Raw genomic sequence first — 20000 nt, 5'->3', positions numbered from 1 at the left:
ACGCCGGCGGGCGCGAATCAGCAACAATATATACATTCACACATATATATATATATATAAAAATATATATAAATATATATATATATATATATATATATATATATATATATATACATTCACACATATATATAAATATATACATACACACATATATATATATATATATATATATATATATATATATATATATATATATATATATATATATATATATATATATATATATATATATATATATATATATATATATACAGTTAAGCCCAGTTTTGCATTTATCTAACACCTTCAAGCTGGAGTGGTGGAACTTTCACTTCACCCAAGGACATTTAGTTGGCATGAACAAATCCACATATATTTTGGCTCAACATTCTTAGCATAACAATAGAAATGTTAAGATTTCTGTTTTTATGACTCTCCAAAATTATTCATACCCCATACAGTCTCAGAATTGAGGCCAATGTTTGTGATAATGCACATGCTTTTGATATTCCTAAGATTCTTTATCATGTTATGCAATTATTCCAAGATGTGTGCATACAATCTGAATGCATTACAATTGTGGACTATTGAATGTACAGTGAGAAATGTTATTGAAGAACACTCTGCTTTTAGACTATAAATTAAGGGGAGCTGATGCAATCATTCTCAGGTCATTGTCAGCATGGCGAAGAAGAAAGAAGTCAGTGCGGACCTTCGGTTGTGCATTGTGAATGCTCACAAGGAGGTGAAAGGCTATAAATCTATTTCGAAGCAGTTCCGAGTGCCAGTTGCCACCATACAAAGCATAATTAGGAAGTACAAGGAGTTCCACACTGTAAAAAACATTGAAGGACGTGGTCGGAAGCCAACGTTGTCGCCTCGTCTGGCAAGAAAAGTATGGCGAGAGGCCAACAACAATCTACGGATCACTATTAAGGCTCTCCTGAACAACCTTGGCAAGTTTGGGACAAACATATCAAGGCAGACACTCCAGCGGACGTTGCACAAGTGTGGTCTCCATGGACGCCGACCAAGAAAGACTCCACTCCTCCATCCCAGGCACAGAAAGGCTCGTCTAGACTTTGCAAAAGCTCACCTGGACAAAGATCCAAGCTTTTGGTCCTCAGTTCTGTGGTTGGATGAGACGAAAATGGAGCTTTTCGGGAACAGAGATGTTGCTTTCGTTTGGCGAAAGAAAGATGAAGCATACAACCCTAAGAACACAGTCCTGACCATCAAGCATGGAAGCGGGAGCATAATGCTTTGGGGATGTTTCTCAGCCAGTGGGCCCGGCAATCTCGTCAAAGTGGATGGCATCATGAAAAAGGAACAGTACATCAAGATCCTTGAGGAAAACATCAAACAGTCCGCAGAGAAACTTCACCTCTGGGAGCATTGGATGTATCAGCAGAACAACGATCCAAAACATACCGCCAAGTCAGTCAAGAAATGGTTCTGGGATAATGATGTAGACATTCTAGAGTGGCCAAGCCAAAGTCTGGACTTAAATCCAATCGAGAATCTGTGGAGGGAGCTCAAGACCGGAGTGATGGCAAGAAAGCCTTCCAACCTCAAAGACCTGGAGACCTTCGCGAAGGAGGAGTGGGCCAAAATCCCTGTAGAGACATGCAAAAACCTTGTGAGCAAGAATAAAAACCATTTGGAGGCTGTAATCACAAACAGAGGCTTTTCCATTGATTACTGAATGTGACTTTGAACTGATCTAAGCAAGGGTATGAATAATTCTGGACATGACATTTTTTTTGTAAATCTATCAATAAAATACCCCCGAAACAATGTATTTCTTGAAATGTCTCTTGCAGTGATTATTTCAGCTGTTTGTCACATTCTTATGTAACTTAAGCCAGAAGAAACTCATTCCTCAAATAACACGATTCAAAATACTCCAAATTTGGTAAGGGTATGAATAATTTTGGGCTTAACTGTATACAATTATACACACACACACACCAACACACACACACACACACACACACACACACACACACACACACACACACACACACACACACACACACACACACACACACACACACACACACACACACGCACGCACACATGCTCAATTGGTCAAAAGTTTGAATACACCCCCATTTTTCCAGTATGAAGACCTGAGTGCAAGAAGTACTTTCGTCACAAAATAACACTTTTGAGATATTGAGGATCAAAGTTTTCAAAACATGCTGCAGATACTTTTTTTGAAAGGTGGCATACTATGGAGCCTGTTGCTGGTTCCAAGGGCGATACAGAGCAGACAACCCCTTTTTGTGGAAAAATAATCCTTTATTACGAAGAAAACGAGAAAATTAGTTTTGAACTTAAGTACGTTTTGTGGCTAAGTACCTGGACTTTTGCGTACTTTTGTGACAAAATGGCTGGACCTGGGTACTTTTAACACATAAAGCCCTTTATTACTCATTTTTGATTGCCAAACAGTCATTTTTGCTGTCTCCTTGCCTTTCGTGGTTTAATTTTATGCAGAACTACTCAGTTAACTACAATATTACCCAGTTTAGTCCAAAATTACTCAGTTAAATCGGAAATCAATGTCCTAAATAAAAGAAAACCTAACTTTGGTGCCAGTCGTCTTTCACATCACAAATCCCTCAATCAGCAAAGTCCTCCTGCTCACAAAGTTTGCATCAAAATCATACCACATCGGAAATATTACAACATCAACTCTTAAGAGTATAAAAATACCATGGCCACCTTTATGAGGGCTCAAAAGCTGATGACGAATGTAGTGCCTTTTTCAGTACCAGCAAAGTATAATGCAGAGAAACGACATACCTGATGCTTTGGCATCCTTCATTCTCTTTCTTGCCCAGTCTCCAGGGTTTCTTTTACGTTCTTTGCCCCTGTCATGCCTGTTATCAGGGTTATTCTCATTCACACCATGCTGTCCAGCCTCCATGGTCGCCATTTTCATAGCTTGTCACGTGACACATACTAGTATTTGGATTGGACAGTCATGGACTTAAGAACTTCTTGCTCAAACATTATGGACTTGGGTATTTCTTGCACTACATTCTAGTGAATTTAACAATGACCATATACCAATATACAGGACTTGAGGACTTATTTTCAGAATTTTTTGGAATCAAATGATGCTCTGGCCATTATAGATTACTAGCGATACCCGTACACATGCACGGGATAGCAGAACAACATACTTGGTAGCAGACGACAGACCGTACACGGGGAATGACAAAAATACACATTGTGCAAAATGCAAGTGGTACTATGGAACGCCAAGACTTCCCAAACATTGTCGGCATGTCCGCTAAGTGCCACAGCAATTTCATAGGGATCGTGTGAGGGTGAGCCGAGTATTTAGTGTGCAAGCTTGGTATTATAATTGAGATAGTACTGGTGCCAGCTTATTCTTTTTCAAAAATGTGACAAGTACTTCTTGCACCCAGGTCTTCAGTTTTTACTGAAATTTAAGCAGTTTAATGTTTCAATGTACTCTGAAATTAAAGCATAGAACAAATAAACAATTGCAGATAAATAATGAAATCATGGAATAGTTTTGTTGAACAAAACTTTGATCCAAATTTTTGACTCATCAAAGTAGCCACCTTTTGCAGATACAACAGCCAAACATACCTGTGGCATTCTTTCCATAATGGAAATCAAATATTGTTCGGAAAGTTCTTCCCAACACTGTTGCAGAATTTCCCACAAATGTGTTGCACTTGAAGGTTGCTTTGCTTTCACCCTTCTGTCCAGTTCATCCCAAACCAGCTCGATAGGGTTTAAGTCTGGAGACTGTGCTGGCCATTCCATGATTTGAAGCCTACCATCTTGTTCTTTTCTTCTAATGTAGTTCTGACATAGCCTGGAGGTATGTTTTGGGTCATTATCTTGCTGTAGGGTGAACCCCTGACCAATGAGGCGTAGACCAGAGGGCATTGCATGGCGCTGAAAAATGCTGTGGTAGCCCTTTTGGTTCAGGGTGCCAGTCAATCTGTGCAAGTCGCCGACTCTGGATCCAGCAAAAGAGTCCCAAATCATCATGCTTCATCCTCCATGTTCGACAGGTGGTGTCACACACTGAGGAACCATCCTTTCGCCTACTCGACGGCGTACAAACTCCCTGCGTGATGAACCGAAGATTTCAAATTTTGATTCATCGATCCAAAAGACCTTCTTCCAGTTTTCAGTAGTCCACTGGCGGTGCTTCATGGCCCAGGCCAGCCTCTTTTTTCTTATTTTGCCATCTTAGCAATGGCTTTCTTTCAGCCACTCGACCTGTCAAACCCGCAGCTTGAAGTCTTCTCTTCACAGTTGAAACTGAGTCTTCCTTACTTTGACCAGTGTTCAGCTGTGCTTGAAGCTGCTGTCCTGTGAGCCGCCTATCACGCAAGTTGTTGACTCTCAGAAACTTGTCTTCTGATTGTGTTGTGGCTTTGGGTCTGCCAGACCTCTTCCTGTCAGAGTATCCTCCAGTTTCCCAGTGTCTTTTGATGGTATAGGAAACTGTACTCACTGACACCTTGGCTTTTTTGTAATTTCTCTAAAGGAAAGACATACACTTTTAAGGGTTATAATGGTCTGTCTGTCTTCCTTTGCTAATTGTCTTTTTCTCGCCTTTATGATGGCACTATACTACTTCCTGCAGTGCAATATTGTCCAAATAATGCTTCAGAGAGTGTAGCAACAGTCTGTTCCAACACTGCTTTTATACAGACAGAGGGTTTGTAACTAATTAACAAAAGTTGGGACACCTGTAGGAATTGTTTGCATCAACTTTCAAGGCTTAATTTACTTCCATTGCTGCAGAACAGCTGCAGTTGATAACCCATTACTTGTTCCCTGAAAAGGGCCTTTACTTTTAACAACTTTGAAATTTACATTATTTTTCAGTTTTTGGTAACCTAAACTTTTTTTTTTTGAACCTCTAGCAGTTTATCGCTGAGCTTTGTACCATTTCAGGTTATTCACTGGACTTGAACTGCTTAAATTTCAGTAAAACTGAAAAATGGGGGTGTTCTAAAACTTTGTACCAGTTGAGTACACACATATATGTATATATACATATATACAGGGTGTCCCAAAAAAATAAACAACTTTTCATCTGCAAAGAGGATGGTCATAACATATATTTAAAAAAAAAAAGATATATGGCTGGATAGAAAGCTGAAAGGTTGAAGTTTATTGTACCAATGTCAAAATTACCACCAAAATTTAAATTTTGGAATAGAATCGTCGTTTTATTTTAGACCACATGTTCAACGTAGGCTCCACGTTGTCCTATCACTGCCTGCAAATGCGTTGTCATGTTCTCCATCACTTTTGGAAACGTTTCCTGAGGAATGTTCTGGATTTCTCGGTGGATGTTTTCCTTCAGCTGATCAAGAGTCTGAGGCTTATGGTTTCCATAGATCCTGTCCTTGAGATACCCCCACAAGAAGAAGTCTGGAGGAGTAAGGTCAGGGGAATACGGTGGTCACTCAACGTCTTCGTAGAGGGAGATAAAGCGGCCCTCAAAATGTTGGTTAAGAAAATGCCTTGTTTCCCTGGCTGCATGGGGCGGTGCCCCATCCTGCTGGAACCACTGGGTTCTCATCTGGATCAGGTTGTTTCTCCTACGGGCCTGAGTACGTAGCTCAGGCAGATAGAATTCCTGAATCATTTCGCGATAGTTCCTCTGGTTTACCGTGCAAGTGCGTCCCTGGTTATCTTCAAAGAAGTCTGGACTAATTATCCCATACCGACCAACCGCCACCCACATGGTGACTTTGAGAACAGATTGAGGCACCAGTTCAGTTGATGCATTACCAGGATTTTCAGTTCCCCAGTACCGAAAGTTTTGCTTGTTTACCTCCCCAGACAAGTGAGCATGGCATTCGTCCATCATGTGAAGTTTTTTGAGGAAGTCTGCATCTTCCTCCAACTTTCCTGAGAACCAATTTGCAAAGTCTAGTCGTTTGTGCTTCTGTTGATCAGTAAGCACCATTTCCGTTTGAATTTTGTATGGAAAGGCATGAATGTCTTGGTGAAGGATCCTCTGAACGGTGCTCTTATGAATGTTTGTCTCGGCAGAAAGTCGTCGAATCGATTTTTTTGGACTCTGAACGACCGCCTGTCTCACCATTTCCACATTTTCTTCACTACGACCTGTCCTCTTCCGACCACTGTGACCCTTGTGAAGGTCACAGATGGTTCCCACATTGGTAAACTTTGCGATGGTGCACTTTATTGTCCGAAAGTTTGGTGCATGGCGCAAGTGGATACCGAAATGTCTCGAGTAAAGACGTTGCACCTGTATGACACTTTTCGTCTGGTGCCAAAGTTCAACAATTTTCGTCCGTTGTTGTACGGTCAGTCTTGGCATTTTTCTGGCGCTTGCTTGGTATCAAAATAAACTTCAGGGTCTCTGCAACAAGAAATGAAGCATTATTGACAAAATTACTCCTTTTTTAGGATCAAACGAAGCATTTTAAAAGTTGTATATTTTTTTGGGGACACCCTATGTACTGTATATACAAATATATATATATATATATATATATATATATATATATATATATATATATATATATATATATATACACATTATATGCACCCCCCAAGCTGTGTATGGTGAGAACAATGCAAATTATGTTCCATTACAGCCATTGCTGCACAATTTTTGACCAACAAGAGTTGACAGCCACATTAACGCATTGTCTATTGTTTTACAACAGCACCGTCAAGGGGACACAGTTTCATGTCTGGGAATATAGATTATCATCATAATAATTTTGCATAAATATATCTTGCAAGTTGCATGAGAATATAAAAATCATCTGCAATTACCCAATGACATGTTTTTTTCAAAAACAAAAATACACAATCCAGCTCTAATGCTGGAACCCATTTTAAATTAATGGGTCACCCACATTAATTGTGCATTTATATTGAAAGGAATTGTTGTCACGCCATGGTCAACACTTATCTATTAATAGTTTATACACTCAAAATACTAAATCTCTTCATCCCCCCCCCCCCCTTTTGAACACACTCATTCCTCATTAATTGGATGTTTTATGGAGGGATTTTGAAACGTTTTATTTGATGGGCCCTTATGTTAAATTTTACTTTTGTTAAGTAATTACATCGTAAGTAGATGATCGCTTGTGGAAACGAAAACATTTTATAGGCCTGCTTTAAAACAGCATTGTTGAATATGTAACTCAGAGACATTATTCAAAAAATGTAAACTTGATCATGATGCAGCAAGTTAAGGGAGTTAAAAAGTTTAAGAAACTGACACAATCAAGTCAATCATGTTAAAGAATCAATGCCATAAGTTATGGTGTCAATCATGTCTCACTTCCATTGTGTATTCAAAAGTGGAAATAGAAACTCGTAAGCAGAAAAAAATATTGTACTTGAAGTTTATTTGAGTTTTGAAACAAATATTTGACCTGTTAACTTAGATTATATGCTTCATCCGCAACATGTATCTGCCGTACAAAATATTAAAAGATTGATTATTTAAAATTTATAGTCTGGAAAAAAGCATTCCATAAGTGACATATTTCGAACAGACAGAAGAGAAAAAAAAGAAAAAAAAAAGGAGTGAACCAGAAGATGATTACGTTGTCTCGGTAGATAGAACCGGGATGCATTAAAAAGATAAAGCATAAGCTCACCCAAGCAATTTCCGAAAACTAATATTTCTTCCCCAGCAATAGATGGAGCAAAACACAAAATAATATTTTTTTGTACACAGCATACTAACTTGTATGAGTTGCCTCCCAGAAAAATCTACTTTCCGCAACAGAATTGCACTTTCACATTTTGTGACGTGCATCCGTGGGCATCCTCAACTATTCAGCAGCTGTTTCTCAAAAGCATCCCGATTCAAGATAAGGCACGCACAACTGCATCTTTCCACTTACATATGATGCTAAACAAAGAAAGAAAAACTACTTTGAGCAAAGCGCATTCGCCAATTTGGCGCAACTGCTGGCAAGGGCTTTGGCTCACAGCCAGACCTTGACATCAAACAGGACCTGAGCCACCATTAAACACCTGCCAAGACATTTTTCCTGTACACCATACCAGGTCAACATCATCCCCACCCCCCCCCCCCCAAAAAAAAAAAATCATCGGTCTCCCTATATTTTAATTATGAAAGGAATAATGGTTAAACACAAAAGAGCTTTCAATCAGATCCAAATTGATTATCTTTGATTTTTCCTGTTTAGATATATATTTAATATATACATCCAAATTATCTCCCCAACAATTTCTATGAAGATTCGTGCAGACTTGCATCTGTCAGTCATAATTAGAGTATTAATCCCAACGACCTTCATTTTTCCCACAGTAAAAACTGTCCACAATGAGGTCAAATGGACCAAGTTTTTAACTTGGAATCATCAGCCTTAGAGGCACAAACGCTGAGCTATCCTGTAAACCTCACACAAATCGACAAATGCGCCTTTCTTTATTGATAAGATACTTAAAAAGAAGTTCCTGTTCATTTCTTAAATGTATTATTGGCCAACAAAAGTAAAATCCAATTCCTCCTTGGTTCCTTTCGTATTAAACTCCAAAAATAATTAATCAACAATTCCTCCTGTTTTGCTTCTACCAACCTTTGCCGTTTCCTTGCCTCCCTCCTTCTTTTGATGAATCTTGAGCTGAACAGCAACACAACATGACATGACAATCATTGACACAGATGCAAGCTGCATCAAGTGGACCCAACTGTCCCAATATGGAGGGGATGTGTCATGCAACCTTTGGGTTTACAAGCTAGTGCTTAACACCTCAATCCACCAAGCTCTGCTTTCAGATTCCCCTCATATTTTCCATGCTTTCCTCCTCCTCCTCTTCCTTTCCTCCTTCTCTTCCTTCAGCCATCTGTGATGCTACATGGGAGCAGAGTCCATGGCAAATGATGTCATCTCCTTCTTGATGCCACTCAAAGTAACCATGCTGGTGGCTGCGAGGACATCACCAGCTGTGGCTATTGGCACGACCTGGAGAGAACCAGTGTCCACACCCCTACCTATGGCTCCGGCGGGCCGGGCAGAGCTGGCAGCCCGTGCTCCACCGGCTCGGCCACCCCCACTGCCTGGAGGCTTCTTTTCATTGTGTGTCTTCATGTGTTTGTTAAGATGGTCACTGCGCATGAACTGTTTGGAGCAGCAGGGGCAGATGAACTTTTTCTCTCCTGCATGACAGGGAATGCAAGCACATTGGTACCCGGTGAACCACTTTTTAGCTCTGAGATTTTTCTAACAATTACAACCTTTGATAAAGATCTTGCTTTTGAAAAAAAAACAATTAAGCAACAACTCAAAGATCATATAAAATGACACCATATGAAGACAAGGCCTGTTTCCAATTCACAGGATAACAACATACATGATCATTTCCTCCAATAAAAGCAATGAAGAAGGTTGAGGCAGGATAAATATATGAACTACCGACTTAGGGAGTACACATGCATGTTACAAGGTGTGAAAATGGAAGAGTTCACCTTGATTGCCCTCCCCATTAACTCACCACCCCTTCCCATTTCCTTTTCTGGTACTTCAGTTTCCTTTTATGTTTCCCTCCCAATAATATTTAGATGATCTTTTAAGAACTCAATGAATGGATCCATTCAGTAAGAGTTGTATAAACAAGCTAAAAGTGTGTCTAATTCCAGGATTTCCCGCAATCATGAAGACTCATAGCAAGGCTCTTCAATTGGCAAACAGTCAATCATTATGCTTAGCAATACTGTATCTACTCTCTCAAGATCAAGGCTGAAGGGCATATTATAATGATGCTCTCTGATCCTCAAGTCCAGTCTACTGAACATTTATTTCCTTTGAAATTGCCCACCATACAGTCAGCCAGAGAGGTCTCTGGTGTGAACCTTCAGGATCATGAACGATAACCAATAATGAGAGGGCTATGTATGTTAAGAAGTGTATATTAGGAAGGGAAGTCAAAATGTTTCCACCCGAACAACCCAAACCATGAAGGAATTGGTCCTGCACTTGCAATACTTCGTACATATGTTAGTTCTCATCAATTTTGTTTCCGGTCACTCATTTTCCCAGTGATGCATTAGTTTCATTATCGAACTGGAATACAAGTTCATGTTTTTGACTCCAAACTTTCTGAAAATAAGGAAGACGTTTTGATGCCCCTTTGTACATATACATGGCCCTCACAGCAGTGCCATGCTTTCAAGACATCTTTATTGAACTGAAGTTGAGTAGAGTGTACTGTATCATGAAGCCATTCATCATTTTCGACAACGTTGGGCTGGTTGCCCTGTCTGCACTCATGTCGGCAGGATCCCATGCTGTTTTAGAAACTCAAATAGAGCTTTGGAGTGGTATCAAGGCCATAAAATCCATGAAAATAAATACATTGGATATTTATGCAACACCGACATGACAGATGGTGCAGAGACAGCGCACTTACCTATTTTCTGTCTTGTCTGGGTTTGATTCCAGACCAGACTATAAGCTGTTAGATTGGGGCTTCACAGACAGGACAATGCATCACAAACATCCCTTGCACAGATAAGCTGAGTCTCCGAGCTGCTAGTTTTGGTTACTTATTGATGGCAAAAGATTCCATCGTATCTTTCAGGACGTATAGGATCTGAGTTATTAAGACCCAGAACTGGCTGACCTGTTATTGCTGGCACCCTGGCCAAATTCCCAACTCCTGCCACTTAGTCGAACGGCAGGCTTAGCCAGCCAATTCCTGAAAGATTTGGGCCTAAGATTTCCCTGGATGACCCAACAGGAAGGTGGGAATATGTAGTAGTCACAGCAGCAGCAATACTACTACTAGTAGTAGTAGTAGTAATAGTAGTAGTAATAGTAGTAGCAGCAGCAGCAGCAGCAACACGAGTAGTCAGTGACCCCTTCCCATGCACACATACAAAATACCATTTTGAGATTAAATAAGTTTATAATTTTCATAGTTGGACACAATTTTCATTTCACTCATCGCTCAACACCCATTTACTTCTTCCCCATGCAGATGGAACAAACTGCATACCAGTGTGCGTGCGCAAGTGCCTCTGTAGTTCATCAGAGCGTGTGAAGCTCTTCCCACAATATAGCCAAGTGCAAACGAAGGGTCGCTCGCCCGTGTGGCAGCGGAGGTGGGCCTTCAGATGTGATGTCTTGCGATACACCTTGGTACAACCAGGTATGTGGCATGCATGCAGACGCTGTGCTCCGGGTCCATTTCCACTCCTGGTGAAAAAAAACAACATACGACTGAGGCTGGGCTACAACTGACATAATGTCCTCATTTCTTGCAGGGATTTTCTTTCCATTGTTTTACTGCTAATTCAAAAAACACTATTCTCTCTTTGCCTTGGCACAAACACAACAGGATATTGTTGACAGTACAAATGTAAACAATCCACCTCATACATTCTGACAATATATTCCATGTTATTTCAAAAAGATTCACTACGTGCACAATCATTGCAATATTTTGTATAACAGGGATTCAGACAGTACCTTGCAGCAAATCTTCCATTAAGGTAAAAAATTAAGTGAAGGTGCAACATTCAGATTTTGTAAAAATTGTATTGCAAATCTAAAAAGATTCCTACATAACGAGAGTTTTAACATAGCAGGTGGAAAATTAACCCAGTTTTGCATTGACATTTACCAAGCAAATAAAAATCGAAATGATCATGCTCATTCCTTTTCAGTAAAGTTGTTGCTTTTGGTTCACAAAAAAAATTAGTGACCACGATATTCGTTATTGGTGTGTGTTGGGATTCGCTAGATATCCGTTATTGTCGGGTTTTCCGTGTGTGTGTGTGTGTATGTGTGTGTGTGTGTGTGTGTGTGTGTGTGTGTGTGTGTGTGTGTGTGTGTGTGTGTGTGTGTGTGTGTATGTGTGTGTGTGTGTGTGTGTGTGTGTGTGTGTGTGTGTGTGTGTGTGTGTGTGTGTGTGTGTGTGTGTGTGTGTGTGTCTGCAACGCAAGGCTCCACAGCACAAACCAGCAAACCGATTTCGATGAAACTTCGCGAACAGGTGCCATATGGGCTGGGAGTGTGTGCGCTTGAGGTTCGTTGCTAAAGCATGAGTCACATTTGCTCTACGGCTTGGATACGGCGGCCGTACTCCCCCTGAATTGACAGAAAGGTGCGGCGGCCGCAGAGTTTCTGAGGTGGCCTCAGGGTGGCCCTACGCCATATGGCTATCTTTTACAGGCGGTAGGGGTCTCCGTGGAATTAAAGCGCGGAGTTATAACTTTTTTCATTTCTAGGTTGGCCGTAGCAATTCGACAAGCCGAAGCCATGATGTAGATGTGTTCCACGTCGACCGTACGTAGGGCGTACGGTGGGCTTGCGTTATTCGTGCGTTTTCCGTAGGCTATTATCAATGAAAAATGAATTTTGTCAACCACCAAAAAATTATGGCAGCCGCACTATTTCCATGTTCGCCTTAGGGCCCCCCCCCCCTGCGGGCACCTTGACGTTACCTTGCGTCTGCCTTGAAAATTATATGGCCGCCGCAGCGACGCCCTAAGGTCACCGCGCGACATCAAATCAAAGACCGTACGGCACCCCCACGTTTTCGGTCTCCACAATTTCTAAATACACCGTGCGGCTACCCAAAAAATAAAAACACATGTGACCGTGGAAATACTGCGGGCGCCCTATAATTGCTAGTGGCCGTAGATTTTTTAGACCCTACTGCCGCCGAGCCAAATGTGACTGAAGCATAAGCAACCACCCGTTGCCTAGCAACGCGACTTTGAAATTTTAGAAAAATCCTAAAAAAATAATTTTTTCGAAAATCAAAAATCGGCTTCCAGGCTTTTATGCGCACTATAATCAACCTCTTTGTCAAATATTTTCAGCCCGATCCGTCAAAAAAATGTATGACTAGTATGCAATTATGTCGCGACCACCCATGTCACCTACCGGCTTGTTGGGATTCGCTAGATATCCGTTATTGTGGGGTTTTCCGTCTGTGTGTGTGTGTGTGTGTGTGTGTGTGTGTGTGTGTGTGTGTGTGTGTGTGTGTGTGTGTGTGTGTGTGTGTGTGTGTGTCTGCAACGCGAGGCTCCACAGCACAAACCAGCAAACCGATTTCGATGAAACTTCGCGAACAGGTGCCATATGGGCTGGGAGTGTGCGTGTTTGAGTTTCGTTGCTAAGCAACCATCCGTTGCTATGCAGCGGCCGAAAAACCGCGTTTTAAGAACCCAAACGGTAACTGACGTAGCGCGGCTTCTATGATAGGTAGAGCGACCGGACCAACTCCTGCCTATTCTTTGCATCCCCATCTAGTTATCGCGACAGCATAACGTTCCTCTATTTCTCATAGTTTCCGAATGGCAGCCCTCCGAATGCGGAAAGGTGGTGAACCAGGGAATATGTTAAGTGACCTTGACCTCGGAAACCGTCAATGGCAGAACGTTCAAATTCGGTGTATGGATACAGTTTAATAACTACTACAAATTTGAACTGCAGAATTTTTCCAGATTCGATCACCAAGGGTGTCGGGCCTGAAATACGCAAAATTCGAAAAAATACTTTTTCTCGACCTACGTTCACTATTTTCAATACTCGTCCTACAGTTTTGAATGTGGAGAAACGAGACCCTTATAAATTAATATCATCAAGGCGAAACGGTCAGACGTAAACGAAAGCGTCTTGGCATGGTGATAGAACATGGTTGGTAGAACATTTTTGGTCATTTACACTTTCCTCCATCTCCTCTCTGAGGAGTACCAGTTGGCAAAATACGCAATAGGAAATATATTGCCAGGCAGAGGAACAATTGTATGTGAACCAATATGTCTTGGCAATGAATTTTCGTCGGTGGATCGGTCAGAATGAAAATCATCGTATCCAGCGCATCCCTCGTCGCCTACCGGCTTGTCTGTCTGTCTGTCTGCTGGTTAGTCAATCTAGTCTACCCTTATTATCAGTATTTCCGTCGATATCGTTGCGAATTCGCGCTCGCCGGCGCGCGATCGGCCACTCGACTTGAATGGCGGCCGCCTCGCCCACCGGAACGGACAATTCTGTCGTGACCCTCTCGGAACAACGCCGGGAGCTAGTCATGGGTGGGGGTTTAACCCCACCACGACCGTGCCAATTGCCCACCCGTGTAGGATAGGGTTGCTTGCCAAATTCGATCTACCTAAGTACCTGCGCGGATGGTCGACCGGGCGATCGTACCTCGCCGCAGGCCGACTCCGGACACGAACCGCTTAAGCGGTCCGTTCCGTGCTATCGGGATAACCGAGCGGTGTTATCGTCGGCCTCAAAGGTTCCGATTAATTACACTGAACAACAAAATTTTTTTACTGGAGATGTGTAAAGTGATTTAGACTCATTTGGGTACGCTGATTTCAAAAATCATAACCGTTTTGCTGTATCACGTCAGGATTTTCAGGAACAGAAATATTCCCATTGCCTAGAAGTCAGGATTTCAATGAAATTTACAAAAATTCATTTATTCATTTATTTCATCATTAATGCTTCAAAATTATAGAAATTACAGAAAAACTCCACTAGAATGTAATTAATAATGCTTTAGGCATTTGGCTTTGCGTTTGTGCTGCTCTGTGTCAGTTTCACGATGCAGGAACCAGCAGAAATCGCCCATCATGTTCGGGTTGTGCCGCCCTTGGTAACGCGTCTCCATGAGTGAAATCTCTTGGTGGAATCGCTCGCCGTGCTCGTCGAGACTGCTCCCAAGTTGTCAGGGAAGAAGTTCAGGTGCTGGTGTAGGAAATGGATTTTCAGGGACATCCTGGAGCCAAGTTTCCCTGAAGGACTCCAGCAGCTGCTGCACTATTTCTTCATAGTTGTCCGCGCGCTCGTTCCCAAGAAGTTGTCCGTCACAGCTTTGAAGCTCCTCCACGCTGCCAGCTCTTTGGGGTTTAGAGTTGTCGGAAAAGTTGTCCTTCATAATCTGTCGGATTTGCGGGTCCAACAAAGACACCAGCCTTGATCTTGGCCTCCGACAAGGTGTTGCCAAACTTTTCCTTGAGGTATAAAAACCCACGCCCATTCAGATCCATTGCCCGTACAAAACTTTTCATCAAGCCGAGCTTTATGTGGAGTGGTGGAAGGAAAACCTTGGCTGGGTCGACAAGGGCGACATGCTTCACGTTGTGTCGACCAGGTACATGCTCTTTTCGCTCTTCCCAATCTTTCTTCGTCCAGTGATTCTTGTCGTCTCTGCTATCCCAGAGACAAAGGAAGCACATGTATTTCGTGTAGCCTGACTGCAGCCCTAACAACAGCGCCACCACTTTCAAGTCTCCGCAGATGTGCCAGTTGAAGTCATTGTACTTGATGGAATCAAGCAGCTGCCGCATAGTCTCATAGGTCTCTGTCATGCCGAACGCGTGAGCCAGTGGGACTGATGGTTTCTCGTTGCCATTGTGGAGCAAAACAGCCTTCAAGCTGTTCTTCCCCGAGTCGATGAAGAGGCGCCAGTCTGCAGGATCGTGATCACACCCAAGTTCTTTCAACAGACCGTTGATGTCACTGCAGAATGTCATCGTGTCTTCCATCTCAAAGAACTCAGCCATGTCTCTGTGACGTGCTCTGAACAAGGATATCTTGGTGTTAGGTTCAAGTAGATTCCACTGCTGCAGCCTTGATCCAAGCAGCTCTGCCTTCGCCTTTAATAGCGAGAGATCTCTTACAAGATCATTTAAGTCTCCCTGGTTCAGAAGGTGTGATTCTTGAGTCTCGGGTTCAAAAGGTTCATCATCACCATCCTCTTCACCACTGCTTACAGCTATGTTCTGATCAGCTGGAGGTGTTGGAACGGGGTTCTCGTCATCATGAGGCAAGGGTTTACGAGCAGAGACGCAGTCAGCGTACTTGATGTGACCTTTATTCTTCTTGTTGAAGCCGGCGATGCTTGTGCAGCAGAAATAACAATCATCATGATGATTCTGCGGCTCACGCCATATCATGGGCACCGCAAATGGCATGCTCGCGCGCTTGTCCACCAACCACTGAGTCAAGGTTGTGTGACAGCTTGTGCAGCAGATGTGTGGTGCCCAGCTCTGTTCTTGGTCCCCACCTTACACCCAAGAAGTAGTGAAAGTGGCGGCCTTCATTTTCACTGCTGTAGATATACTTCGCTGTTGATCTTTTTTGGTATACCGACCACAGACATAACAGAAGTTGTCAGGATGATTGGTACAGGAACGCCTACTCATCTTTATCTGAAAGAAAGAAATATAACACAAGTTAACAACAATTGTACGAAATAGACATGTTAAAGACATATGTAAATTTCATTGAAATCCTGACTTCTAGGCAATGGGAATATTTCTGTTCCTGAAAATCCTGACGTGATACAGCGAAACGGTTATGATTTTTGAAATCAGCGTACCCAAATTAGTCTTAATCACTTTACACATCTCCAGTAGAAATTTTTTTTTGAAATTTGTTGTTCAGTGTTATCGGGCGTTTTAAGCCAACTACGAACCCTTTTACGTGAAGCAGGATGGAGAGTCAATAAAGAAAAGACGAAGCGAAACGGGAAAACAGTTCACACAATACACATTTATTACGCGACACACGGAAAGCACACATATACAGCCAAACAGTCAAAATGCACCTATATCAGTAAAACAAAACAAACAACGACGCAGAGTTACAACCGAATACGCGTACAGACGGCAACACTTACACAGTTCTACTTTACAAGAAACGGTGCCAACACACATTTACTCAAAAGCAAAGGAAAGAAGCCACCCTCATAGACAAGGGGGCAGACGGGCCTGTAGGCCAATATGTGCGCGGGACCTGAAGGAGCGGCCAGGTTCGCGAGACCGGGTGGGTCCTACCCGCGTCCTCGTGACGCGTTGACGGACGAGCCGCAGACGTGGCCGCGTGGCTGTGCCCCGACTCCATGCTCCTTCGCTGGTTTCGTTGGCACGACGTTTGGAGTGGGGTGGGAACGGGGCCCCCTTTGTTGCACTATCTCAGCGCGGGGGAAAAGGGGGAATTGTTGATGCCCTGGGGGAGGGAGAATGGCTGGCTGGCTTGGGTCCCGCGACGAGCGATCTCCCACCGCGACCTCGTCGCCGACCGCCGTCCTTCTCGCCTCGGACCCGAGCTCCTTGGCCTCTTCCCACAACTCTCCTCAGCCGACTGCAGAACCCAACTCGACGCCTTCGCCACCCGACTCCACTCTCTGCCACACTCTGCCCGATGACTCTCTTACCAAAACTCTCACTCTCTGCCACGATTCGCCTTGCGCTCGGCATTTTATAGGCCGGCAGGAGAAACAATATGCAAATTTCCGGATCAGGATGACCTCGGGGGCGGAGCCACGCTCGCCCATTGGACGAAGGAAAAGTGGGCGTGAACCTCCCCTGATCCTAGAATTTGCATATTTCGATTTCACACGGACGCGCCTGGAGGCGGGGCCAAGCCGCTCCGCGCTTGCTGATTGGACGGATCAGAAGTGGGCGTGTAGCATTCTTGATCCGAATTCTCCCTCGGAAAGGCCACTATTTGCACTCGCAGCTCGGTGCGTATCGCTTGAACGAGCCCAAGACAGCCCGACGCTCAGTGTTCACAGGTGGTGCGGGAATGGCCGTAGAAGGAGAGAGGTGAGGGTGGTGGAGGGTTTTTGGTGGTGGTTTGATGGTTATGGCGGTTGAGACGTGGTTGGTTCAAAATTAAGATAGAACAGAAAAACGGCTATCTCAAAGCGTCGCAGCCCGAATGAATCACATAAATTCCCTCGAAACAACGGGTTTGGGGCTAACTACACATGTACTTCGAGTTATCTCACCTACGGGACCTGAATGGTGGTTTGCGAATTTCCACAGCCGTAACAATATGTTTGTCTGTCTGTCTGTCTGTATGTATGTCTGTTCGGTCCAGTGCTCCGTTAATACAATGGCGATTTCCATGAAACTTGGTTGGTAGGTTCATACCATGACCTAGTTTTGTGAAAATGAGAACCGTTGCTATGGACCCATCTGTTGCCTAGCAACAGACCTTTGAAATTTTCAAAAATATCTCAAAAATTAATTTTTTCGAAAATCAAAAATCGGGCCACGAGTGACTGTGGGCAGTACATTCAGCCATATTGTCAAAAATTTCCAGCCGGATCCTATGAAAACTGTCGGAGAAGATAGACTTTGAATGAACCCTGGTCGAAAACAAAAAAAACGAAGTTCGTAATATCTCAGAGACTATGAGTCAGATATAATGAAACTGGTATGGTCGGTTCATGGTATGTCCTAGTTTCGTGTGAGAAAGAACCGTTGCTATGGACGCTTTTGTTGGCTAGTAACAGCTGAAAAAGGACTAAATTTGACTTGATCGACTACCCATGCCCGCCTACCGGCTTGTCTGTCTGTCTGTCTGTCTGTCTGTCTGTCTGTCTGTCCTGAGCATAGCTCCGTGGGTTTTGATCCGATCCTGATAAAATTTTGGTGGGAGGTTTATATCATGATCGAGTTGTTTTCCTGAGAAAGGGCGTGGTGCACCCATTATGGGCGGAGCCAAGCCCAAAAAACATGTTTTTAGGGGGTAGCCGATTTCAATATGCATCTTCTCCTAGGGGTTTTGTCGAATCTGACAGGGGTTTCAGTATTTGGTTAGCCCAATGGCACCTGCATAGCCCCACGGAGCTCGATTTTTCATTTTCGTCCCAAGGTCAAGGTCACAAGGTCACGGACTTAGAAAATTGCGAATTTTGACATAAAAATCCATCTTCTCCGAGGGGTTTGTCAAATCTGGCAGGGGTTTCGGTATTTGGTTAGCCCAATGGCACCTGCATAGCCCCACAGAGCTCGATTTTTCATTTTCGTCCCAAGGTCAAGGTCACGAACTTTGAAAATTGCGAATTTTGACATAAAAATCATACGACCGCCCAAAATTTGAGAGCTAGGATGACAATATTTTTATGCATAATCTTGAGGTCATACCCCACCTAAAGTCTTGAAACCATTTTGCTCTATCTCGAACACCTTGCCCGTGGCGCCCCCTTCAAGTTTGTTTTTACGCTGATTTCATCAAAGTATGGATAATCCGAGGAGTGCGAAATGCCATATAGCCTATATGACGTTATATTGTTCCTGGAATGTTCCAGAGGAAGTTTTGCACCAAAGGTCATAATCCTTGACCTTTGACCTTTAAAGTTCACAAAGGTCAAATTTTCAAAGTTGTGGGCATCGAACCGGGTTTTCGACCTTCTTCGACGAACTAACTCCAATAAGCAATAGCACGTATCCTGTTTCCATATTTTAATGTCCACAACATTGTTTTGTGACCTTTAAAGGTTATGCAAAGGTCAAATTTTGAAAGTTGTTGAACGAAACCGGGTTTTCGACATTTTGCAGCTAATAACCTGTCACTCGTACCACATCATGTTGATCATTTTTATAACTTGGTCAAACATTATCACATTGTCTCATCCTTGACTTCTGAAACAATCTACATCGTCAAATACCGCTCGTGAACCATCGTCGTCTTCAGACTTGTTTTAAAATTAAAATCAAGTTCCATCGAATCTTAACAATTCACATCTCAGCTGAGGTCTGCTCCTGTGGCACATCCTTATTACCTCCACCACAGAATGTGGACGGAGGTTATGTTTTCAACCCTGTTTATCTGATTCTGTTTGTCTGTGAGCACGACATCTCAAAAAGTTATGGACGGATCCGGAAGAAACTTGGTGGACAGGTTGGGTGTGTGACAGAGGAATTTATTCAATGTTGGTGAAGATCCGGATCCAGTTAAGAGAATGTTTTTATTTTGTTAAGCGATTATTCACCATTGAGAGATGGGACCAAAAACGATACATAGTACAATATTTATTGTGCAACATTTCAAAAAGTTGTGGACGGGTTATGACAACAATTGGTGGATGACTTGGGTAGTTGACAAGAACAAGCCGATTAGATTTTGGTTCAGGTCCGGATGCAGATCCCGCTTATCGGTGGGATACAAAATGTGACCTGTTCAGCCTGGCAGAGGTGTGCATTCTTCCAAGTGCCGTACTAGTATTTAACC

At 42.9% G+C, this 20000-nt stretch overlaps 1 protein-coding gene across 1 annotated transcript in view; it reads right to left on the bottom strand.

Annotated features, from left to right (window-relative positions):
- Positions 1-7371: 7371 nt before the first annotated feature.
- Positions 7372-20000, bottom strand: part of LOC147032430 (uncharacterized) — a gene marked incomplete at its 5' end in the record, with an annotated part of 104868 nt that continues 92239 nt past the window's right edge. Inside the window, 2 exon segments of the mRNA XM_085850611.1 lie at positions 7372-9175; positions 11014-11213. Coding sequence (XP_085706737.1) covers positions 8871-9175; positions 11014-11213 — 505 coding nt within the window.

The sequence above is a fragment of the Eptatretus burgeri genome, chromosome 2, assembly GCF_056783735.1.
Source record: "Eptatretus burgeri isolate ZD-2024b chromosome 2, Ebu_testis_v1, whole genome shotgun sequence".
Lineage (NCBI taxonomy): Eukaryota > Metazoa > Chordata > Myxini > Myxiniformes > Myxinidae > Eptatretus > Eptatretus burgeri.
This window is presented reverse-complemented; position numbering and strand designations above follow the sequence as displayed.